This window comes from Tripterygium wilfordii, chromosome 4 (assembly GCF_013401445.1).
Source record: "Tripterygium wilfordii isolate XIE 37 chromosome 4, ASM1340144v1, whole genome shotgun sequence".
Lineage (NCBI taxonomy): Eukaryota > Viridiplantae > Streptophyta > Magnoliopsida > Celastrales > Celastraceae > Tripterygium > Tripterygium wilfordii.
Genome location: NC_052235.1, coordinates 12322056 through 12344654, shown reverse-complemented (window position 1 = coordinate 12344654; position 22599 = coordinate 12322056). Strand labels below are relative to the sequence as shown.

The window sequence follows — 22599 nt, the reverse complement described above, 5'->3', positions numbered from 1 at the left end:
GTGGAGATACAAAGTGACTCTATTTGTAGGATTTGTCGTACAGTATCGTCATGTGGTTTTAGGCCAATGTAAAACAAAAACGTGTGGACTGAAGTCATACCTCCTATATTATGTAAATTATAAGATTGTATTGCAATAAATCCAATTTGGCATCTCCTAATTAGAAAGATTGATCATTTGTTAATTGGATTCCAAATCTCCAATGGGAATGTTGAGTTACTATTTCACCCATAAATTTTTTGACAAAGAAGGAGAACTCTACAAAACATGAGCATCATCATCCACAATGGGAGCTCTTGTGCCCACACTCCATATGCTTCAAAATTAGTGTTTTTTTGGACAATATCAAGTATTATCAAGTGCTCACCCACAATGGCAAATAATTTCAAACACTCTAAATCCTTCACTTTCATTCTCTTCCAATTAGGGATAACAATTTGTCCCTGATCCGTCCCGACCCGCCTCGAGTGGATTTTCCCTGACCTGAGGGTTGTGCAGGGTGGGGGCGAGGCAAAAATCGCAACCCATTGCGAGGCGGGGCCGGTATGCCTCCCGCACCGCGCCCAACCAGTCTCACACCCCGCCCCGCTATAGATGTTCATATATATATATATATAACATAATATAGAAAAATATTTATTTGTCTAAACATATATTGATTTGATATTATTATTAAAAACAAAGTAACACCTAAACCCTAAGTCCCTAAACATAATATTATCATACTCTTAATTAGATTGAATAAATGTTGATAAAAACTTACCTTAAACCCTAAGTGAAATATGACTCGCTAGTCTCTATTCCTAAGTCAATTGAATTGATCTTGCTAAAAACACAGGACCCTAAACCTTAAGTTAAATATGACCCTATACTCCTAAATCCTAATCTCCAAAACCTAAAGGCCCTAAACCCTAAACCCCAAAGGCCCTAAACCCTAAACATAAGCATTAAACCCTAAAGCCATAATATGACCCTCTACTCATAAATGTTGATAAAATCTTAAGACCCTTAGATTTTATAAAATAAAGTATAAAATTAAACAATTTAAAACTATAGAAGTGTATAATATAAAATTTAAAATAATACCCATTAAGTAAAACTAAAATTATTTAATTGTGTTAAAAATAAAATAGATGGTATGTAAAGATAATATTTTAATTAGTTAGCAAGTGTAACATAAAAGTAGTTTTAGTTGGTTGGTTAGTTCATTACCCTACCATCTAAAAATCTTAAGTTCGAATTCTAGGTTGTGCAATTTAATTTTTTAATTTTCAAAGATGTTGAATAGGGGCAGGGAGGGGCGACCATGATCCGCCCCACCCCGCCCATTTGCCATCCCTACTTCCAATGTTGGTGTGTGGGTCCATTAAGAGGAGGAGAGAGAAAAAGTGAGGAGGATGTTGTAAGGTGTCAAATTTTGTGTGAGTCTACATTTGCCTCTCAAGTGGCCAATGTTGGTGTGTGGGTCCATTAAGAGGAGGAGAGAGAAAAAGTGAGGAGGATGTTGTAAGGTGTCAAATTTTGTGTGAGTCTACATTTGCCTCTCAAGTGGCTTTTGATATATGAAGCGTTCACTAAATTTAACATGGATATCAAAAGTTCATTTTGATCATCTCCAATGGTAACATAAAATGTAGCACTTCATATATCTTGATAGTAGTGTTAAAAACTAATATCAAGTGTGTGTGCTACAATGATAGATGATTTTCAATCACTCCATAATACAAATTACCATTACTTTCCCTCTCTCTTGTCTCTCTTTCTCTCTCTTGAGTACACATGGCAATATATTATTATTAGTTTATGTGGATACTATTCATAACTTAAATGACACTTCAGATCTCAAGAGTCTAAAAAATTTTCATGTGTTTTCAAGTGTGTATTCCCTCCCATTGTAGAGTTCTAGGATTATAATGTTTCAAATGCTTAAAAAACAACATTTCAAGCATCCATTGTGGAGGTCAAGTACTTGATAATTGGTTGTTTTTATTACCTCTCTCTCTTCCTTCATCTCTCTCTTTCTTTTCATTACCTTTCTCTTCCTTTTCATCATCTCTCTCTTCATTATTCATCAACTATATATATACTCTAACTCTCAAGTATCATTTTTCCACAATTAAATTTTTAAGTGTCATTTTTTACCCATTGTGTGCATATAGCGCTATCCTTATAAAAAAAGTAACATTTCAAATAATTAAAATACACTCCATTATACCTATTGTGATGGTATAACACTATACTTATTCAAAAAGTGTTGTTAACAATATCAAATATAACGCCATTGTAGACGCTCTAATGCTTGATAAACCTATTTTCAAGAGCCCATCGGAGTTGCTTAAAAGTTTGGGAAGGCAAGAAAAAGGAGTAGTGGAAGCATGGAAGGCCCCACACATTCACTTTTTATGGCAATGCATGAATGATGGACGGTACCGCCTTTTTTGCCTTTCCCGTTATTATTCTTCCTGCCCAAACGGAAGTCAGCTCTCTCCTTCACCAACCATCACTATTCTCTCGCGGATATTTTTTTATGATTAATTTTGTTTCTTTCATTCTTCGGACAAACAAAGTATCACATTTTTTTATGAAAAAAAGGCAGTAATTAACGTTAATACAAAGGAATCTGAAAGAGCAATACCAACAAATTCTACCTGTAAAGCCATAAAGAGGTAATCTCCTCAATTTCTTTCTTTAATTGGGTTGCTAAATCTGTTGCTGTTCATTTTTTTCCCCTTTCCAATCCCATTCCATTTATGCCATCAATTTCTTTCCTTGTGTGGATCTTTCTCGAAAATGGGTCATGCTTCTTTAATTTTATTTGATGACAATGAAATTGAAGAAAAAAATTGCAAGATAATCACCTGATCCCAACAACTACATAAATTTTACCTGTAAGAGACCTTTTTTTTTCCCTTTACTTTTCTTTTTGATTTTGTGTTTTTTCTCCTCTCATTGTTGTAAATTTGGAATCTTTTAACAGCTAAAAAATGCTTACTGTTAAAGGTATTTTTTTGGATTAATTAATTAATTAATTAATGGGAATTACAGTTCATCTGTGCGTTCTTGTGGGGTGGCTTTTGTTGCCGTTAGTGATAAGCACGCCTGGCACTAATCATTCCCTCCACAGCACCTCTTCCCTCTCTCTTTCTCGCTTTTCTTTCTCTCTCTAGCTTTCGTTTCTCTATCTAAGAACGAACGACTTCGTTTGTTACTTTGTCCAGCGTTACGGCTTTTTGTTTTGGTGGTCTTGTATCTCTGAAACAATCACATGTGATTTGTTTTTCAAAGGTAGATTGGATCTGGATGCTGCTTTAATCCGTTTTTTCGCATCGAATTGTGCTCAACAAACTCTACCAGGTAAGCTAATTAAGATTGGTTTTTCTACAACTCTTTTTATTTATTTATTCTTGAATTTTGAGCTTTTGGGTTCTGTGAATTAAAGCTTCAGTTTTGGTGAACCCGATGAGATAGAACAACCGAATTGGGTTTTATGTTGTATGAGGAAATGGCATGTGAGTCTTGTTTTTGTTGGGTTCTTTGTGGATTTTCGTAAAAACTACCAAAATTTGGATGTTTGTATTTGATTTGTTCATTTTGATTGTATGGAAGTTTGATCCATGCTCCGTGTTGGGTTTTGGGGACTGATCACCATGTTCTTTGCGGTTTAGAGTGGGCCACCTAATAGACTTGAGTTTGTGTTTCCAGATGTGAATTTTACTTTTATAAGTGAAAGGTAGTATTTTTTTCTAATTGTTTGGGTTCAATTCTCGATATTTTGGAGATCTTGAAACCCTATAAGATGGTCTTCTGTAAAATTAGAATCCCAATATCTATTTTCATTTCTGTATTAGTATTTAGCACGATTTCTTGCTAGTTACCTGCATAAATGTACTGGTATTGTATTGGACTTAGGATTGTAGAAATGCATACAGATTTCTCTTGTGAGAAATCATCCGTTATTAGTCTGTGGGTAGTGGAACAAATCATTTGCTTTGGCAGTTTCCTATTTCTTGTCATTTTCTTTTTGTGTTATAATTATGCGCTTTGGCAGTTCACTATAAAGATATTGTGTCTTGCATTGTTCAACTAGTCAGGCTTAGTGCGATGCCTTATGTGGACTGACATATAGATTGACCTGGTGATTGAGTAGAATGGAGTGAAGCTTAGCTCTGTTTATTTGCTAGCACATTTCTAGCTTAGAAGGTGTTCCGAAATAAGTTAAAGTTGGAACGAACACTAAAGCATTATAGGGCCGACTGCAAGGCTTATGGGATGTGATTTCAGCTATGTCTTGGTTAGCTGCTATAGTGTATAGACTTCATTATTTCTAATTTCACTCCAGGTGCTTTCATTCTTGCTGAAGCTTTCTACAGGTGTTCCATCTAAAGAAAACAACTGGGCCATATAGAATTGAAATTTGTAAAAGAAAGATCTGGTGATATTAGAGTGGAACACCTAACCTGAAAATTTTTGTGTTGTACATTGTTGAAATGTTATGAAGTTCGAGAAAGCATACAGGACGTTTGTTGTAAAGATGCAATGGCATTTCGTTTACAGGTGCTTCTGTTAGGGTGGTATTACATTTTTTATCTGAAGTCCGACCCTTGCTCTTAAAGTATAATATGGTGTTAGAATTTTTTGCAACTGCGACTGAAGAGCTACCTGGAGGTTTCTTTCCAGAATAGTAAAACAGAAAAATTAAACAATTAATACATTTGACTAAAGCCTTATGGAGTCATGGAGGCAAGCACGCATTTATGTGTATGTGACACTATATTTCCTAACATGTATTTCCTAACATGTATTGAAATGTGTCGGATGACCTTGACACAACTTACTTCTAAATATTGAATTTAAAAAGTATACCTATGATCATGTTCACCATGGAGTTTTGGGCTTCTTAACAAGGTTGCTGAATATGTTCGAAACTGATGGCAGTGTCCTCACATTTTTCAATTCCTTTATGGTTTGTTGCAATGAATTTGATTGTATAATCTCAAGGGCTTATAAACTGTTGCTCATTTTATATCGTCTGCACTGACGAGAAATCCTGTATAATTTATGATTTTTATTGTTATTTCCATGCTGGATAACTTCGGGTAACAGTGTTGCAGGGCAATACTACTTATATCTCAAAGCTGAAGATCTCTTGAATCAAGTAGTTAAATCTGCCGAATAAGTATGGCAGTTTCCATGAGAGATTTAGATTCAGCTTTTCAGGGAGCTGGACAAAAGGGGTATCCTTATTTTATGAAAAGCGCCTCATCTGTATTTGGATTTATAAATTATGAAAGTATATTTGTTTACAAATTGAAATTTCAAATAAGATAAAGAATTGTTTCAAGTTTCAGCTTCCATTGCAACCGGTTGTGCATGCCCCGTTTTCATCTTGGATTTTAATGTTTCTATACTAACTCTTCTATATGTACTCTCCTTGACACTGAATAGAGGAATTGAGATATGGCGGATTGAAAACTTTCGTCCTGTTTCTGTGCCAAAGTCCTCTTATGGAAAGTTTTTCACAGGGGATTCCTATGTGATTTTGAAGGTCAGTGATTATTTTGATTCATTCTGTTACCCTTTTATCTGTTGGCAAAAATAGGGTTGAAAACTATATCTCGTTCATAATAATATACTGTCAATCAGCTCATAGTGGCAGATATTGTTTTCTCCATTGGTTTTTATTGTGGCTCCTGAACCTGCTCTGTTTATTATAGTTCCTGGATAATGAAAAGTGGTGGGAGACAGGGCCTCTAACAGGTGTCAAAGAAAGCCAATTATGATTTTTTACTTTGTGGGAATAATTTTTTAAATCTAATAATTGATGGTCCTTTAGTGGGAATCACTGGTGTTATGAAAACCCTACTGCCTGTTAAATGTCTTATAAGATGAAAGCCTGAAGATAAAGGTTAAGTCTACTATTGAAGGGAGGTCACTACACTGGGCCAAACTAAGAGAATGACCTCACTATTCCAAATCAATTTTTTCTTGATTTCCTTGCATTTGTTGGAGCCTTATTTGCTACTTCGGCCAAAAAAAGCTCTCGAGACCCACTTGCTGATCTATTATGGAGGTTGGAGGAATTAGAGGGGTCTGAACACTGTTGGACGGAAGATAATAATGAGGGATCTAGTAATGGATTGGTGCTCAAACTTTATTGTGAATGGCTATGCTAGTTTTGGTACTATGTCAAAGCTAAGAAGGATTATAAGTGACATCATTTGAAAAATAATAAAATGGTTAAAAGTGAGTTAATATAATACTTTAAGTGATGTTAAGTTGGGAGTTGACTCCTTTGTGACTTTGTGTATTTAATTTGGTTTCCTTGAACAAACTAAAGGTGGACAAGAGGACGCAAATAGAGGGCGGGTCTTTTCAGATTAGAGCAGCCAAACTGATTGAGACTGATGGTATTTGTTAGAAAGTGAAATGCAGTGAAACAGGATTACAAAGGTTTTTTTTTTTTTTTTTTTTTCATTTTATGGAGAATCTCTTCTTCCATTTAACCCTGCTATCGAAATTGAGAACGAAGGGAAGGATGTTGAAGGAGGTGCATCTGGGAAACAGGAAATATAAGTGTGATAAGATGTATTTTAAAGAGTTTCAAGCTTGGAGATAACCTTTGGGTGGGTTAATCAAGTTTCAATGCAAACAGAGAGTTTGGGACTTGTTGAATGCAGCTTTCACCTCATTAATACTGAAAGCTTGCAATATCAAGAACTGCCTCCATTGCTATCTTGTTGGTAGTAGTTTTGGCAGCAAGACTGACATTTCAAAATGTTGTTGTAGAGGGTAGACAAATTTTGGATGTAATGTTGATTACAATACCACCATGTCGTGGATGGTCAAATTATAAGCTTGAAGTGGACACCTTGGAAATCACTCTTTTATCCGTCATAGTGATAGGGTTTTGTTTGCCATTGGTACAATGTATTGGAAGGTGTATTTCTCTTTATTCTCCATAACTTTGAATGGTAAGGCCTTGGGCCATTTTCATTCTTCCCGGGTATTGAGGCATGGTCATCCTTTATGACCCGTCTTTATATTGGTTCAGTGATAAGGTTAGCTATGGAGAGTAGGAAATGATAGTTCCAATATTCTATTTCTTGACGGGACTTTCATCTGGCCTTCTTGAAGCTGATTTTTTATGAACCCTCCATTTTAGATTGATAAAAACTCTGTTTCGAAGCAGTATTGGGTTTAATGGTGAATCTCAATTAGGTTACTCCTGAAAATTGTTTTGAATTAATGTGTTGAGCGAGGTTTTAGGATGTGAGGTCAAATCTTTTCCCATTACTTCATTGGACCTACCTTTGCTTGTGAAATTAAAGGATGCAAGAAAAATGAGATCCTGTAGTTGAAACGGTTCCAGAAAAGCGTGCAAATAGAGTAGGAATAATCTTCTTAAATGGTGGAATCCCAATGGCACCCTTTTTTCAACAAAGTTTGTTTTAGCCCTTCAGGGAAGTAATATATATTCTTATGCCTTCAAATTGTTTGGTTTTAATTTTTTAGTTTCTGATACGAATGTCCCACATTGCTTAAATTAGGGGACTTGTGATCTATTGATAAGGAGGGCAAATGCCTTCCTCAATCAACCAACAAGTTTTCTAGGTAGTGGCCTATTGGACTTGTTGGTTACAACCAGCCCATGTGTGGATATTGGTTGGGCTTGTGTGGTTGGTTGAGGAATGTATGGGCCTATTGGGTTTGTGTATGGGCGCGCACTTGGCCTGGTTCTTAACAATGGTATCAGAGGTGTTCGGTCTCTGCACATGTGGGTATTTGTATCTCCCTTCGTCCAGGTATGGGACTAGACTGAGCCGTTATGGAAAGGGCTACCAGTGGATCTGGTGGTACGGGTATGGAAAGGGCTACCAGTGGATCTGGTGGTACGGGTAAGGACCCCAACCCAGTGAAAGACCCCCACTGAGTGTAGCCCATCAGAGGTGTTCGGTCTCTACACATGTGGGTGTTTGGATCTCCCTTCGTCCAGGTATGGGACTAGACTTGGCCGCCATGGAAAAGGCTACCAGTGGATCTGGTGGTACTGGTAAGGACCTCAACCCAGTGAAAGAGCCCCACTGAGTGCAGTCGACGTGGGCGTTGGCTCAGTAAAGCGGAGGGTATTGATACGAATGTCCTACATTGCTTAGATAGGGAACTTGTGATCTATTGATAAGAGGGCAAATGCATTCCTCAATCAGCCGACAAGTTTTATAGGTAGTGGCCTATTGGTTACAACCAGCCCATGTGTGGGTATTGGTTGGGCTTGTGTGGTTGGTAAAGGAATGTATGGGTTTGCTGGGTGTGTGTATAGGCACGCACCTGGCCTGGTTCTTAACAGTTTCCTTGTTTCCAAACCATGCAAACCTCAGTGAAAAAGGAGCCTACGAGTAGGAAAAAATATTATACATCTGACATGGGTGCACAAACAGAGTTCTCGGTTGGTGGGAGACAGAGTGCAAAATTAGATGTTCCAACTTTGAACTCAAATAGTTTTCTCATCATGTAGGTCATTTTTTTGATATCCCTGTCTATGAAAATGACATTTTCATCAATGGAAGCATGGCTTCTGTAGTAAATGTATATGCCCCCTGTTTCTACGAGACAACTTTGACCAGCAATACATTTTTACTTGCTGAACTATTTTTTGTACTTTCTTTTAGTTGCACTATTTTTCGTATGACAATATTCTCTGTGATATATATGATACTAATTATCATGCAAGTTTGTGAAAATATTTTTAAAATGCTGTGCGATTTAACTCTTCATTGTACTTTTGGTTTGAAGGTAATGGAATTGTTCAGACTTCCACGTGAATGTGTATACTGAGTTCTATCGATTTACTTCTTATGTCTTTTGTACTTTTCTATTCTTCAGTCAACTGCCTTAAAAAATGGTGCCTTACGCCATGATATTCATTATTGGCTTGGTAAAGACACCACTCAGGTGAGTTGAATAGTACATGGTTTTACTACTCATTCAGTGCTTATATCGTTGGATATTCTTGTAATTTTGGGACCATGATCCTGTTGAAATAGGATGAAGCAGGTACTGCGGCAGTCAAGACAGTTGAACTGGATGCAGCTCTTGGAGGACGTGCTGTTCAGTATCGTGAAGTACAGGGCCATGAAACTGAGAAGTTCCTGTCTTATTTCAAGCCGTGCATCATACCTCAAGAAGGGGGAGTTGCATCAGGGTTTAAACATGCTGAAGCTGAAGAACACAAGACAAGATTGTTTGTTGTTAAAGGAAAACATGTGGTCCATGTAAAAGAGGCAAGTCTGTGGACTTAGTTTCTTTATTCTTGACAAATTATTCCCCCACCTGTTTTATTCTCTATGATCAGTGTGCTATTTTTTTGTCTGTTTAGTTACTGGTTTGGTTGTTATGACAGGTTGCTTTTGCTCGCTCATCCCTAAATCATGACGACATTTTTATTCTTGATACCAAGTCTAAAATTTTTCAATTTAATGGTTCCAATTCATCCATTCAAGAGAGGGCAAAGGCACTTGAAGTTGTGCAGTACATCAAAGATACCTATCATGATGGAAAATGTGAGGTTGCTGCCATTGGTAAGTAAAATTAACAGGTTGAGAAGTTCACTGCTAATATTGAACAGCAATATAATTACTCATCTGTTTGCACAGAGGATGGCAAGTTGATGGCTGATGCTGAAACTGGAGAATTTTGGGGTTTTTTTGGTGGCTTCGCTCCACTTCCAAGAAAAGCAGCCAATGAAGAGGAAAAGGCAGTTGATTCTCAGGATACTAAGATACTTCGGTAATATTTTTAACTTTGTTCCGTTATGTTCATATCTTCCTGAAACTTGTTTTCCTTGTATAACTGGGTTTTCATAATTTGATGTTTGTCTGTGAATTATTCCTTCCCTTCTTTTTACCCTTTTAAACAACTGTGATTTTTTGGTCAAAATTTATCAAGAACCAGCATCAAATCAGTGGTGAGGACCGCAAGAATTATCTTCATCCTTTCTTTGTTAGTGAAAAACTTTCCAGAGTGAAATTATCTGGCTCACTGGCTGTATATATTCTATGCTCTTAAAATAAATATTTATGTAATAGTACTTGGATGTAATAATTTAGTTCTGACAGACGTATGTTTGCCTTTGAAGCATTGAAAATGGTCAAGCAGAACCTCTTGAGGATGTTTCTCTGACAAGGGAGTTGCTAGACACAAATAAATGCTATCTTCTAGATTGTGGGCTTGAAGTGTTTGTGTGGATGGGGAGAAATACCTCTCTTGATGAAAGGAAGAGTGCAAGTGGAGCTGCAGAAGTAACACCCAGTTCTTTCTTAATCAAATGTTGTTTAATGCTTACAATGTTATTTAAGATTGAAATCTTCTTGCTGAACAGGAGTTGGTCCGTGGGGCTGATAAACCAAAATCTCACATAATTCGTGTCATTGAGGGATTTGAGACGGTGATGTTTCGGTCAAAGTTTGAATCATGGCCTCAAACAGTTAATGTGGCTGTCTCTGAGGATGGCAGAGGCAAGGTTGCAGGTCAGTGGTGGAATGATTTTCCACATGTTGTCCTTGCGATGCAGGTTTACATGTGTGTATATATATCCCTGTGTGTGTGTGTGTGTGTGTGTGCATTTGTGTATATAATTAAAAAATTGCTAGTCCGTTGAATTGTGAATGGTGGTGGTGATTTTGTTAATCTCCATCAGAAGTTCTCATCATTACTTCTACATCTTTGTAGCACTTCTAAAACGTCAGGGGGTCAATGTTAAGGGCCTTTTGAAAGCTGCTCCTGTTAAAGAAGAACCTCAACCATACATTGATTGCACAGGAAGTCTGCAGGTACGTGCTTATTATGTGTTTCATGACAGCTATTGGAGACATCACAATACTTCCTACTTCCTAGATGTTCCACACTTTCAAAGCATAATTGTATGTGCAGATTAAGCTTTCTGATAGTGTTACTAAATAGCGTCATCACAGGTTTGGCGTGTTAATGCAAGTGAAAAGATTCTCCTTCTTCCTTCCGATCAGTCAAAGTTCTACAGTGGAGACTGCTATATTTTTCAGTATACATATCCAGGAGAAGATACAGAGGAATGCCTTATAGGAACATGGTTTGGCAAGCAGAGTGTTGAGGTGAATATTAAGCACTTTATATTAACCTTTTACCCAATTTATAGTATATTATACTTGTTGCATTCAATGCTGAATATCTATTTTGTAGGCCAAGACCATTGTGCTCCTAATGAGACACTTGTGCTTTTTTAGTGGAGTTTATTTTTTCTTCTCTCTTTTTTTTTCCCTTCCGTTAGTATGTGTGTTTTTCGATGTGTGGGTGTGGGCGTGTATATGTGTTCTCCAGCTTTCAGCTTTATCAATGTATTTATGTACTTTTGTAAGGATATAATCTTTTGTTGATCTTCAAGTGTCCAGTTAATCGTACTTTGGAGAAGAGCCGCAGGTAAATTTCATTTAGTTGATCCATGTGAACCCACAATAGTGCGTGTACATACGTCATACGTGTGTGTGAAATGGGGTGAGGTGAATCGAGAAAAAGTAATAAAACTATCCTTTATGTTGATGTACACAGGCTAGCAAACATTGCAAGATTGTTAGATGTTTAAAAAAAAAAATTGCATTGCATTCTTCGGTGTACTGAATGACAATTATTGCTCATTTACTCACCGATAGAGTTGCATACCCGCTGATTAAGAATTTAAGACCTAATGTATGTACTTGAAAAGAATCACAAATGCTCGCTGCTCGTACGCTTACATTCATTCAATCATTATTATGCATACCTGCTGCTGTGCAAATGCTTGATCAATAATGATATCATCAATACTTATTAGTTTGTATTGTTGAGATTAGTTACCTTGTCATTCACAACCCAATAAGTTAAATTTTTGGATTGGGCATTTATACATATCCTAACACTCCCCCTCAATGTGGGTTAAGCAATCCGATGGCCCAACACGTGCACAACAAACGAGGCCCAATACTAGGGCTAGTCTCACACAAGTCCCTTACTTGGGGCAACAACAAATGGGAGTTTAAATTGCGGAAGCTAAGGTTTGCATCTAAGAGCTCCTGCTCCGATACCATGTTAAGATTAGTTACTTGCCATTCAACCCAATATCTTAACCTTTTAGGTTGGGGGATTTCACATCATTTATACCTATTCTAACAAGTATCATGATTTCATTAGTTCGTTAACTAATGAATATATTATTGAATAGGAAGAAAGGGTTTCAGCCATTGCTATGGCAAGCAAGATGGTCGAGTCATTGAAGTTCTTGCCTACCCAGGTAGTTTTCTTTTTTACATGTCTAATTCTACTTATATGTGATATTTGTTCTCTACCTCATGATACTTTGTAATATCTTCCAGGCTCGCTTTTATGAAGGCAATGAACCGATTCAGCTCTTTTCAATCTTCCAGAGCTTTATTGTTTTCAAGGTTTGTTCTAGTATAAGATACTATCAAAAGAAACTAAGTCAAGGAATTAGTTTGTTTAATAGTAGTCTATATTAGTTGTAATGCCCCGATGAAATCAAACACTGAGTTAAAGTTTATCAGGGTGGTGTTAGTGATGGGTACAAGAAGTACATTGCAGAGAAGGAAATCACTGACGAGACTTACAAAGAAGATGGCATTGCACTATTTCGACTTCAAGGTTCTGGACCTGATAATATGCAAGCAATACAAGTTGAACCAGTACGTTATGCTGTTATCTGTCAGTGTGATCTAGATGTTTGAATCAATTCTTTCCCTTAGAGACAACGGAAAGAATTTCATTAGGGCTATGATTGCTCATTTTTCAAAAATTTCGCCAATTGGTCTTGCATGCATTATTTCAATAATCAGTTCTAATGTATGTGATGTTGCATTAAATTTCATACATTCATATACGTTTATGCAACAGTTTTATACATATCCTTATTGACAGGATGGTGTGATCTTGATGTTTGAGTCATTACTTTCACTGTGCAATGTAGGACCAAATTTTCTTTGGGCTCTTGATTCTTCATTTCTCTCAACCACCAATGTCTCGAACATGAGCTATTCGGATGCTTAGTTCAGAATTTGAGTGAAGCTACTTATTTCTTTATTTACATTGAACTCATTTGAGAATTATATAGACTTCTCCTATCCATAATTTACAGGATGTAAATTTTATTTTAGTAGTTATTGTTTTCTATATATATATATATGTCAAGATCTCTCCAGTTGCCGACTCCTTGAGATAATAAGGAATCACAATCTCAGAACATTTTAGGATGTGGCCCGGTCTTAGTGTCGAGTAAAGATATATTTTTTTTTCAAGTAAAAGCTGTTGTAATTGATACTTTCATCTCTCTCTTCCTCTGTTGAACTTTGATCAGGTTGCGTCGTCTTTGAACTCCTCCTACTGTTACATTTTACATAGTGGCTCCACTGTCTTTACATGGTCTGGAAGCCTTACGACCCCAGAGGACCAGGAACTAATTGAGAGACAGCTGGATCTGATTAAGGTTTGATATTTATGTTTGAATGATTTCCTTTAGTAATCTGACTCCTTCAAATCCCTGACTTCTCATAAGTATTGCCTTACCATATTGGACAGAAGAACCCAACGAACGTGTGGGAAAATTATTTTTAGAATCAAATACGCGAAGCAATCGACTGAGAACGAAATTTATTTTGCTTCGACTTCCTTGATTTGTTTTCTTTTTCAGGTTGAATTTTATGTTGTGTGTTTGAGGTGCTCTCATTTTTATGCAATCCGCATCCTGAAGTATATACTTCTCATAGCTTGTGAATATCTGCGGCCAAATCTCCAATACATAAAGAATTTATATTCTGTTTGAGGTGCTCTCATTGTCATGCAATCTGCCTCCTGAAGTATATAGTTCTCATGGCTTGTGAATTGCTGCAGCCAAATCTCCAATCCAGGGCACAAAAGGAAGGTGTAGAATCAGAGCAATTTTGGGATTTGTTAGGAGGAAAAGCTGAACACTCCAGCCAAAAAATTGGGACAGAAGCTGAAAGTGATCCTCACCTTTTTTCTTGCACATTTGCAAAAGGTGTGAATAAATTATCTGTACTTGAAAGTAATTTGCTTCTATTTCTTTGTATCTTTTCCTTTATCATAAGTATACATGGTGAATATCTGATTGTTTCTTCTCCCCGTGGTTGTGGACATCGCAAAAATTGATGCTGATCTGCAGGAAATCTGAAGGTATAAATCTTTTTTTTTTCCATTTTGTTAACAAAGAATTTACATTCTGTTAGAATGAGAACGGTGTATGCATTTATGAACATTTCCATGTATTTACCCAAAATGTGCATTAGGGATGCTTATGGATGGGAGTTTTATATGATACTATTATGTCATGGTGATTTTTTCAAGTAAACTTCTTTGGCATTGCAAGTAAACATATTAGTACCTAAGTAAATTGTGGGAATTCCAAGTAAAATCGATTATTAACTCAAAGGCGATGGGTTTCTTCTGAAAAGTGAGAAAATACTCCAAAATGTTGAGGAAATATTGAGAAACCTTTCTGAAAATGTGAGTAAACACTCGAGAAATTTGAGTAAAAAAAAAGTTCATGCTTCAAGGAATTATAGTAGAGTTCCTTATGGATGTCCAAGATTGTGCTGTGGGGTCTTTCATAATGATCATATGATTCCGAATGTTTCTATTAAAACATAACTAATATAAATAGTTACTGCAGGTGACAGAGATATACAACTTTACCCAAGACGATTTGATGACTGAAGATATATTAATCATGGATTGTCATTCACAGATATTTGTCTGGGTTGGGCAACAGGTTGACCCCAAGAATAAAGTACATGCTTTAACTATTGGAGAGGTAAGCTGCTGAGCCTTTGAAATGAAAAATATCGATAATTATAGGCCAATGGAGAGAGTTAGACTGTATAGTTCAATCTGATCTTTCATTTGACTTGGAGGCAGGAAATGGAATTGAAATTTCTTATCAACATAGATTAATACTGGATTTGGCTACATTCATACATTTGTTTGACATTTTTCTCCTCACCTTTCACAGAAATTTATTGAGCATGATTTTCTATTGGAAAAATTGTGTGCCGAGGCACCAATATATGTTATCATGGAAGGGAGTGAACCACCTTTCTTTACACGTTTCTTTAGTTGGGATTCTGCAAAATCTGCAGTAAGTGTGCTAACCTTTATTCTAGGTTGATTGGTGCTGATCTATAACTGTGTGCAGTGTGCTTAATGTTTTCAACTGGATGCAGATGCATGGAAACTCATTCCAAAGGAAACTTGCCATTGTCAAAGGTGGAGGGACTCCAATTATAGATGTATGGCATTTCTACTTATCATGTTTGTTTTTTTTTTTTTTTTTTTTCGTTTTACCAGGATTTCATTTTGCTACATTTTTTTGGGATATTTCGGTCTCTTTTGATCTATTACTCTCTCTGCAAATTAAGATGGATATATAGTTCTATTGATATAAATAATTCTAATTTCAAATTAATTTGAGCTGGAATTCATGCGCTGATTATCTTATATTTTCTAAAGTGTGGAAGTTACAAGGTTTTGACATATAACATGAGCATGATGGGCAGTACATGCCCTTAGTGTAATCCGTAACTAATCCAAATCAAAATTTTACATAAAACGATGATGAAAATTAACAGCGAAGCTGGATAAAATAGTGAAAATGGTTGGCCTGAGCCATCAATCGTTGTAAAATGCAGGTACATCAATTTAGGAATGTCATGGAAGCCCTCAAGTCTTATGATGGCCTTAGTAAATTTCTTAGTATAGAAATACTCATGCTCCATCGGACTTGAACCAGGACAAGGTTATTCCCCTCTGAAGCTAATAATAATGTAACACATCTATTATTTATAGGACATTGAAAATTCCAAAATCTAGACGGAAATTATAGACTAATCTTGCTGTCAGAACTCACAACTGCTGTCTGAAACTATCTTTTACAAACCCATGCCTGTCTCCATTTGGCTTTGCCATGATGAGTGATATTGTTATGTACCAACTCATACCCAAAAAGTAGCTGAATATTTTAGATCACAGAACATAATTTTTTTTCTCATGGAAGCCCTAAGGAAGATTTATGGTAGAAGAAAAACCTTAAATTTTATTTGATTTGTGGAAAGGAATTTACCTTCACCCCCTGGCACCCACCCTGGGAAGCTCATCGAGCACAATACCCAGCACATATGTGGGGCTTCCATTCAGAAGGCCCCCAGAGGGTTATGATATGCAGATGTACACAGCCTTACCTTCCATAGTAAAGAGCCTGTTTTTGTGAGCAATGAAGTAATTGTACCGCTGGTCGGTGGTTCACCCCTTTTCCTATGACACTTGGTGACAACAATTACAACCAAAGTGCTTTTTTCTTGCAATTTTTCAAAGTACATTTACACCCGATCATTCTAATAACTATAGCATCAAATATAGCATTCATTTCAATGAATTGGTATTTTGATACGGGAAAACTCAAGCCCAGAACTCCTTCATTTTTACATTCTCACATTCATTGGATTCTTGTTCCTGCTTCTGTTTTTGGTAATTATTCTCTGATGATGATAATTAGAAACCTAAACGACGAACACCTGTATCATATGGAGCCGGAGGTCGGTCTGGTGTGCCAGATAAATCACAGCGTTCCAGAAGCATGTCTTTCAGTCCTGATCGAGTTCGTGTGAGGGGTAGGTCACCGGCTTTCAATGCACTAGCTGCTAATTTTGAGAATGCCAATGCCAGGAACCTTTCAACACCACCACCAGCAGTTAGAAAGATTTACCCAAAATCGGGAACCCCAGATTCAGCAAAACTGGCTTCCAAATCTTCAGCTATTGCTGCAATGACTGCAAGTTTTGAACAACCACCACCTGCACGGGAGAGTATTATACCTCGATCTGTCAAAGGTAAGTACTGGTGCAGTTACTTAAGGAAATTGAGTTATCTTAGTACCCTAAATATCTTTCTAGGTTGTTAAATTGATGTGTCTCTCATTGTCGTTTGCGAAGTGAGCCCAGAAGCACCCAAAACACCAGATTCAAACTCCAAAGAAAACTTCATGAGTAGCAGAATTGAATCTCTCACCATACAAGAAGACGTGAAAGGAGAAGCTGAAGATGATGAAGGACTCCCGATATACGCATACGAACGTCTGAAAATTAATTCAGCTGACCCTATTACAGAAATTGACGTGACCAAGCGAGAGGTAAAAAAATTGAATTTGCTTACTATACTGTATGCTTACTTTCTTCTGACGATTGGCTGAGACACTTTGTTCAACATTTGCAGACTTACTTGTCATCAGAAGAGTTTAGGGAAAAGTTTGGAATGGCAAAGGATGCCTTTTATAAAATTCCTAAATGGAAACAGAATAAGCTTAAAATGGCCCTTCAACTGTTTTGAATCTCCTTCGTACCTCTGTTTTTTCTTCGGCTTTCTACAGTTGAGATTGCAGGTGGAAATAAGTATGCTTTCATATTTACATAAGTTTTCCCTTGTGATAATCTTAGTTGAATGACTAGTCTATCTAACCTCACCAGTTTTTTTTTTCCCTGCAGTAGAAGTATATTTCTCGGGAGCGAATGGGAGGAACATCAGAGTGCATTTTAAGCTGCATCTGCTCCCAAGAATCTTCCTTTCCTGATTGACAAACAGAATCACAGATTTTTCCCCAATTTTCCTTTCCTGTTGGTTTGATGTCTAGCTCTGGTTTTCTTTTACTGTATTATAGTCACATTTATTTATTTTTTCCCGGTCTAGTTAGTTGCTTGGTATTATTTATGGTCACAGCAATGGTTTGAGCTTGTAATTTTTTTTTGTTTTTCATTTTTTTACTCTGAAGAAATTTGATTTCAGTGAGCAAGTAGAGGCTATCAAATGCAGACAATTAGGATTTATTGTACAAGTGAGGATGGAAGATTATACAGCTGAGGTAAAAGCGAGTCGACTCGTAATTTGTTTTGATAATCAAGTGATTATTTGGGAGTCTACATTTTCTTCTCCCCCCACCTTCAACCCCAACTTTTTATCTGTTATCTTTCTTGGTACCTCATAAGTCATAAAACATTTGTGATGGTTCAAGAGGCTTAAAGGATAGCTGAGATCACTCTTGTTAAGAATTCCAATTTGAACTTCTCGAGAGGACAGGCTCTCATAATCATATTAGCCAGGAACTGATTTCAATATATTAATATATGCAGGTTTTAGACTTGCCATAATTGAATGTAACAGAGAGAGAAGATAAATATCTTCATTTTATTTCATTATTAATTACCATATCTTGGTGAGATTCTCCTTTTAAACGCAAATGAGCCATTGGTTGAGTGGCAATGACTTTGCATGTCCCTGATTGAGGTCATGGGTTCTAGTCTCACCTCCTCCGAATATTTACAAGGAGGTCATAGGCATGATCTGGTGGTGTGTCGTATATTGTGTTTGTAGTTGTACTAAAAAAAAAAAAAAAAAAAAAAAATCTAAGCTGTGCTTTTGTTCAAAATCTTGGATTAATATGGAGAAGCTGTTTTCTCATAGAAAATACTAGTTCCTAAAAGAGTTGAAATTTATTATTTTCCATTTAACTTACAGAGGCTTGTTTATAATACTGTATATTATTTTCATTGAAATTCGTTTCTTTGTTAAGACTCAAACTTGATTATCGAGTTTTAATAAATTGGGATTTGGATAGACGTAGACGCGATCCATTAAGAACCGAACTGATCAGTTAATGCGATTCAAGTACCATTTGTTCCAATTGCATATCCTAACCCTATAATCATGGACTAGCTTATCTACTCGTCCGTTGTAATGGCCAAAAATGATCCAATCCCAAGTATGGCTCAAAGCTCAGTCAACACTCTTGACAGCTATAGGTGTGACAGCTCTGCCCTCTGCTTTTACTACTCATATCATGTGCATGACTGGATAACTTGTCCACCTCACTTACACTCAGGCAACTTGCTGCCCACGATTTCTCTTTCGCCTCCCCTTCATCATTGACTTCACCACCATTTACTCTACCCAAACTATAAAAATCAGTGTTATTAACCTCAGTCTGGTCCATCAATTGGACTGAGTGGAACCTCTTTTTCTATTAAAGACTGGCCGAATCAATTATAGACCCATTTAAACAAATGGCTTGGTGCCAACCCGATAGATTAACCGCGGGCCTCACTATTAACTGTAGTCCATGAGGCCCGTAGGTTGACAGGTGATCAACACCAAATAGTGTGTGGATTTACCTGAAGTGCAAGATAATTGACAAGTAATAAAATCGGTGAGACCGGTGTCAAACGTCAAGGAAGCTAGTGCAATTTTAGTGAATGCAATGCAAATAACTAGAAAAAACATTAAAAGTAATGAATAGCGAATCTGATGCAAGTAAAGTAAAAATAGTCGAATTACTCAGTAGCATGAAAAAGTGTATCCAAACTAAGCAAAGTTTTGAGAAAAACAATTGATTAAAAAATATAGGCTCTAATAATCCTTCTTGTGGACATTTAATTCTCGAGTTCAAAGTAACATTGAGAACACACAACCATCCAGAATGAAATTGTGTGATGTCAAACAATCATGTCAATGTAATGAAGATTGGGCATAAAGATTTCAATACAAATACAGAGGCCATCGGGCTCATTGATCTAAGATGAAAACTTAAGAGTAGTTACCTAATCTTATGAATTAATATTCTCTCATGGGGCTCGGCTTTGCTAACACCTCAAAAATCAATTTATCGTAACTCTACCATATTCATTCCATAAATTCCACAATAACCATTAATCAACTCACACAATCTAATTTTATTAATTAAAATCAGAGTTTACACCAAATCCAAAGAGAAAATCAAGAAATCTAGAGAGAAGTTTGAGAGAAAATCTAGAAAACAAGAGATGCTAGAATGAAAAGTATGAGAGAAACCCTTGGAATAGGGTTTTACCCTGTCCTATGACTAAAATGACCTATATACCCTTATAAGTCTTCCCTCATTGGTTACAATTGAGATTTCTCAAAAACCCAACTTAAAAATCCATTCTCGTATTGCATGTTGTGAGCGTCTGTCCAGACACCTTGAGTATCTGTCCGGATGGATGTGTTTCTATCTTGAAATTGATCTCTGCACTGAGCCTTCTGTCTAGACAACCAATGTAAGTGACTGGACACCTTTTGATTTATCTTGGGTTTTACGCTACAACTTCAGTATTTGATATTTTTGCCCTTAAGTAAATTATACGTTTGAACAACCTATGAAGGTATCCGGATAGATTTTGATCTATCTACACTTTCTCAGCTATAAAAAGTCTCCAACTTGGCCGTTTTAATCCTGTTTTCTGTAAAACCAATGAGAAACACCCATAAGAGTAAAACTAACTAAAACAAACATAGTTACATTAACTAAGTGCTAGAACATCCTAATTAAAGGATATTGGAACCTCAAAATAGAGGTTCAATCATCCCCCCAACTTAGAAGCTGCTAGTCCCTAACAATGCAAACACATCCTAAACAAATAAACCTAACTCACTTTTGCAAGTATCACTGGTGCATTTAGCGCATGCAACAAGCCTTTAAACCCTAGGTTACCTTAGTGGATGAGTTGTAGTCTCATGAGGGTTTATTAGAGTGAAACCACAAATACTTGTCAATCGATCCACATTACTTTTAAAGCACATCTAATGATTATCAAGTTCTCATAAACAAGAAATAGAGTTATTCCCTCAATTCTCACTAGTCAATACATACAAAATCGTTGGACAATCAGTCTTAATCCCCTCAAATTAAGATGATCAAGAACGTTTTATATACGCTATCTAAGTTAATATGCATGATTAAATAGGTAGGTTTTGTCTCAAGTTGTTTGGATAAATCGTAACAATTGGTTAAGTTGAGATAAAAATTTCTCTCTATTTTGTTTTTAGTCTCTACCTAAGTGATAACTCTGCTATCATTAATAAGTCTGGTTAACACTAAGAAATTGAAGTTCATTAATCCTTTCAGAGATTTAACAAACAAGTTGATAAGATGGGTTTAATAGTATCACTATATTGATCGTATCTATGAGACAGGTTGTATATATAGTATAGTGTTAATCTCCGAGATCGACCTCGAAGCATATATATTGAGAAATTTCTATGATCGTATCTTCATCTTCGAGTGCCTTGTTTCATATCTTTGTACTCTTTTACATTTGCGTGTTAGATCATACGAATAGGTGATTAAGAAAGTAATTAATCGTGAGTGAAAAACACCAAATCCTTTGTGAAAATCCCCTGGTGGGTTTAAAATTCATAGGCAATCATCTGAAGACCATTGATGGACTCCAAGGTGGTTTGAGCCCAATGAATTCCCAACAAGATCGTCTTGAATTCCTAGCGAGATCGTCTCGTGGCAAATCCTTGGTAGATTTCGAGATATATTACAACTAAGGTGGATTCCAGTTGTGAGAAACATACACTAGATAAAGGTGGATTGCGACTCTAAGAGAGAGTGAGTAAAATCATATTCTATTCTTTTTATCCTTTTTCATACATAGTAGAATTATTTCAAGATCGGTCGCTTTACAGACTCGAAATTTTCTCCTTTTGAGTTTCTTCGTAAAACTTGTGGTGTTTAATTATTATTCATTGTTCCCCACGTTTTCTTATTGTTGATTAACTATCTTTCTAAGCACACAAACTTTCAATAACTCTAAATATGTCATTTCAGTTCTAAGTACTATATATGGAGATATACATTCGTAATATTTTTGCTTAATTTGCTCGCCCTATGAATGTAAAGAGAGTTGAACTTACAATTTTAAAATTTTATTTAAAAGTCAAGTCAACAAATTATGGCATTGACCAGCAAATAATGATCAGTATATGCTTTGCCAAAATTTGAACTTGTCCAACCACCGATCTGCCATTGCAGGACTAAGAAGTGAGACAGCACACAGACAGAACAAACTTTGTGTGCTGAGTCAACGGCCTTTGCCAATGATATATAGTGCATGTCACCATGAATTATTGTAAGAATACAAGTCTTGATTTTCAATATATTAAAAACTTTGTGTGTCGTGCAAAGTTATGAGAACATGCCAATAAGGTTGTATTGCTTATTGCTTAACAAATGGGGATGCGACCTAGTGATTACTAAGCGGTTTTAACATCAATATAATTCATTAAAAAAAAGTATACGTAGCATGCATGGTTGCTTAGCCATATTTAATGATTGCACTTATACATGTACACACACAATCACTATATGGGTCGATTTGGTGGACAATTTTGATAGTAAAATTAATGCTAGCATTAAATCTGATAGTTTAAATACTGATTAAAAATGGTTGTAGATATGGTACCTGAAATGCTGGTAGTGTTTGGTTGATAGCATTTTTGCTGTTGAGAATATTGTGACAATTTACGTACATGGTATATACTTTTAACTTATAATATATTGAAATAAATAGTAAATTAGGGTTAAAGAAGTAAATTTATATTAAATATCCACAAAATTATCTCAAAATTGTTCAATCTCAAGCAATTGCAACCAAAATTGTCTGGGAATTTGGGCCACTAAATTGCTCTTTGGTGCACTACCAACATTAAAGTTACTAGGTA

General features: G+C 36.3%; 1 protein-coding gene across 4 annotated transcripts; it reads left to right on the top strand.

The window, feature by feature from the left end:
- Positions 1 to 2582: 2582 nt before the first annotated feature.
- On the top strand, positions 2583 to 18015 carry LOC119997100 (villin-4-like). Of its 4 annotated transcripts, XM_038843901.1 has the most exons (25): positions 2583 to 2666; positions 3290 to 3354; positions 5104 to 5234; positions 5446 to 5545; positions 8881 to 8949; positions 9042 to 9278; positions 9398 to 9575; positions 9651 to 9783; positions 10133 to 10295; positions 10376 to 10523; positions 10726 to 10826; positions 10968 to 11123; positions 12227 to 12295; positions 12378 to 12446; positions 12567 to 12704; positions 13373 to 13501; positions 13906 to 14053; positions 14198 to 14208; positions 14705 to 14845; positions 15044 to 15169; positions 15255 to 15320; positions 16583 to 16916; positions 17019 to 17215; positions 17299 to 17464; positions 17568 to 18015. In XM_038843901.1, the coding sequence occupies exons 3-24, from the start codon at positions 5179 to 5181 to the stop codon at positions 17410 to 17412; spliced, it is 2883 nt and encodes a 960-aa protein (XP_038699829.1). In that variant the 5' UTR covers positions 2583 to 2666; positions 3290 to 3354; positions 5104 to 5178; the 3' UTR covers positions 17413 to 17464; positions 17568 to 18015. The 4 variants fall into 4 exon arrangements, with proteins under 4 accessions (XP_038699829.1, XP_038699830.1, XP_038699827.1 ...); XM_038843902.1 differs by lacking the exon at positions 2583 to 2666 and having other exon boundaries at positions 3095 to 3354; positions 5112 to 5234; XM_038843899.1 differs by lacking the exon at positions 2583 to 2666 and having other exon boundaries at positions 3095 to 3354.
- Positions 18016 to 22599: the final 4584 nt, after the last annotated feature.

Bases quoted from the DNA above. Each gene is read 5' to 3' on its own strand.
- LOC119997100 (XM_038843901.1), top strand. From the start codon at position 5,179: ATGGCAGTTTCCATGAGAGATTTAGATTCAGCTTTTCAGGGAGCTGGA. The intron at 5,235-5,445 runs GTATCCTTATTT...GACACTGAATAG, and splicing joins CAGGGAGCTGGACAAAAGGG to AGGAATTGAGATATGGCGGA. The intron at 10,827-10,967 runs GTACGTGCTTAT...GCGTCATCACAG, and splicing joins ATTGCACAGGAAGTCTGCAG to GTTTGGCGTGTTAATGCAAG.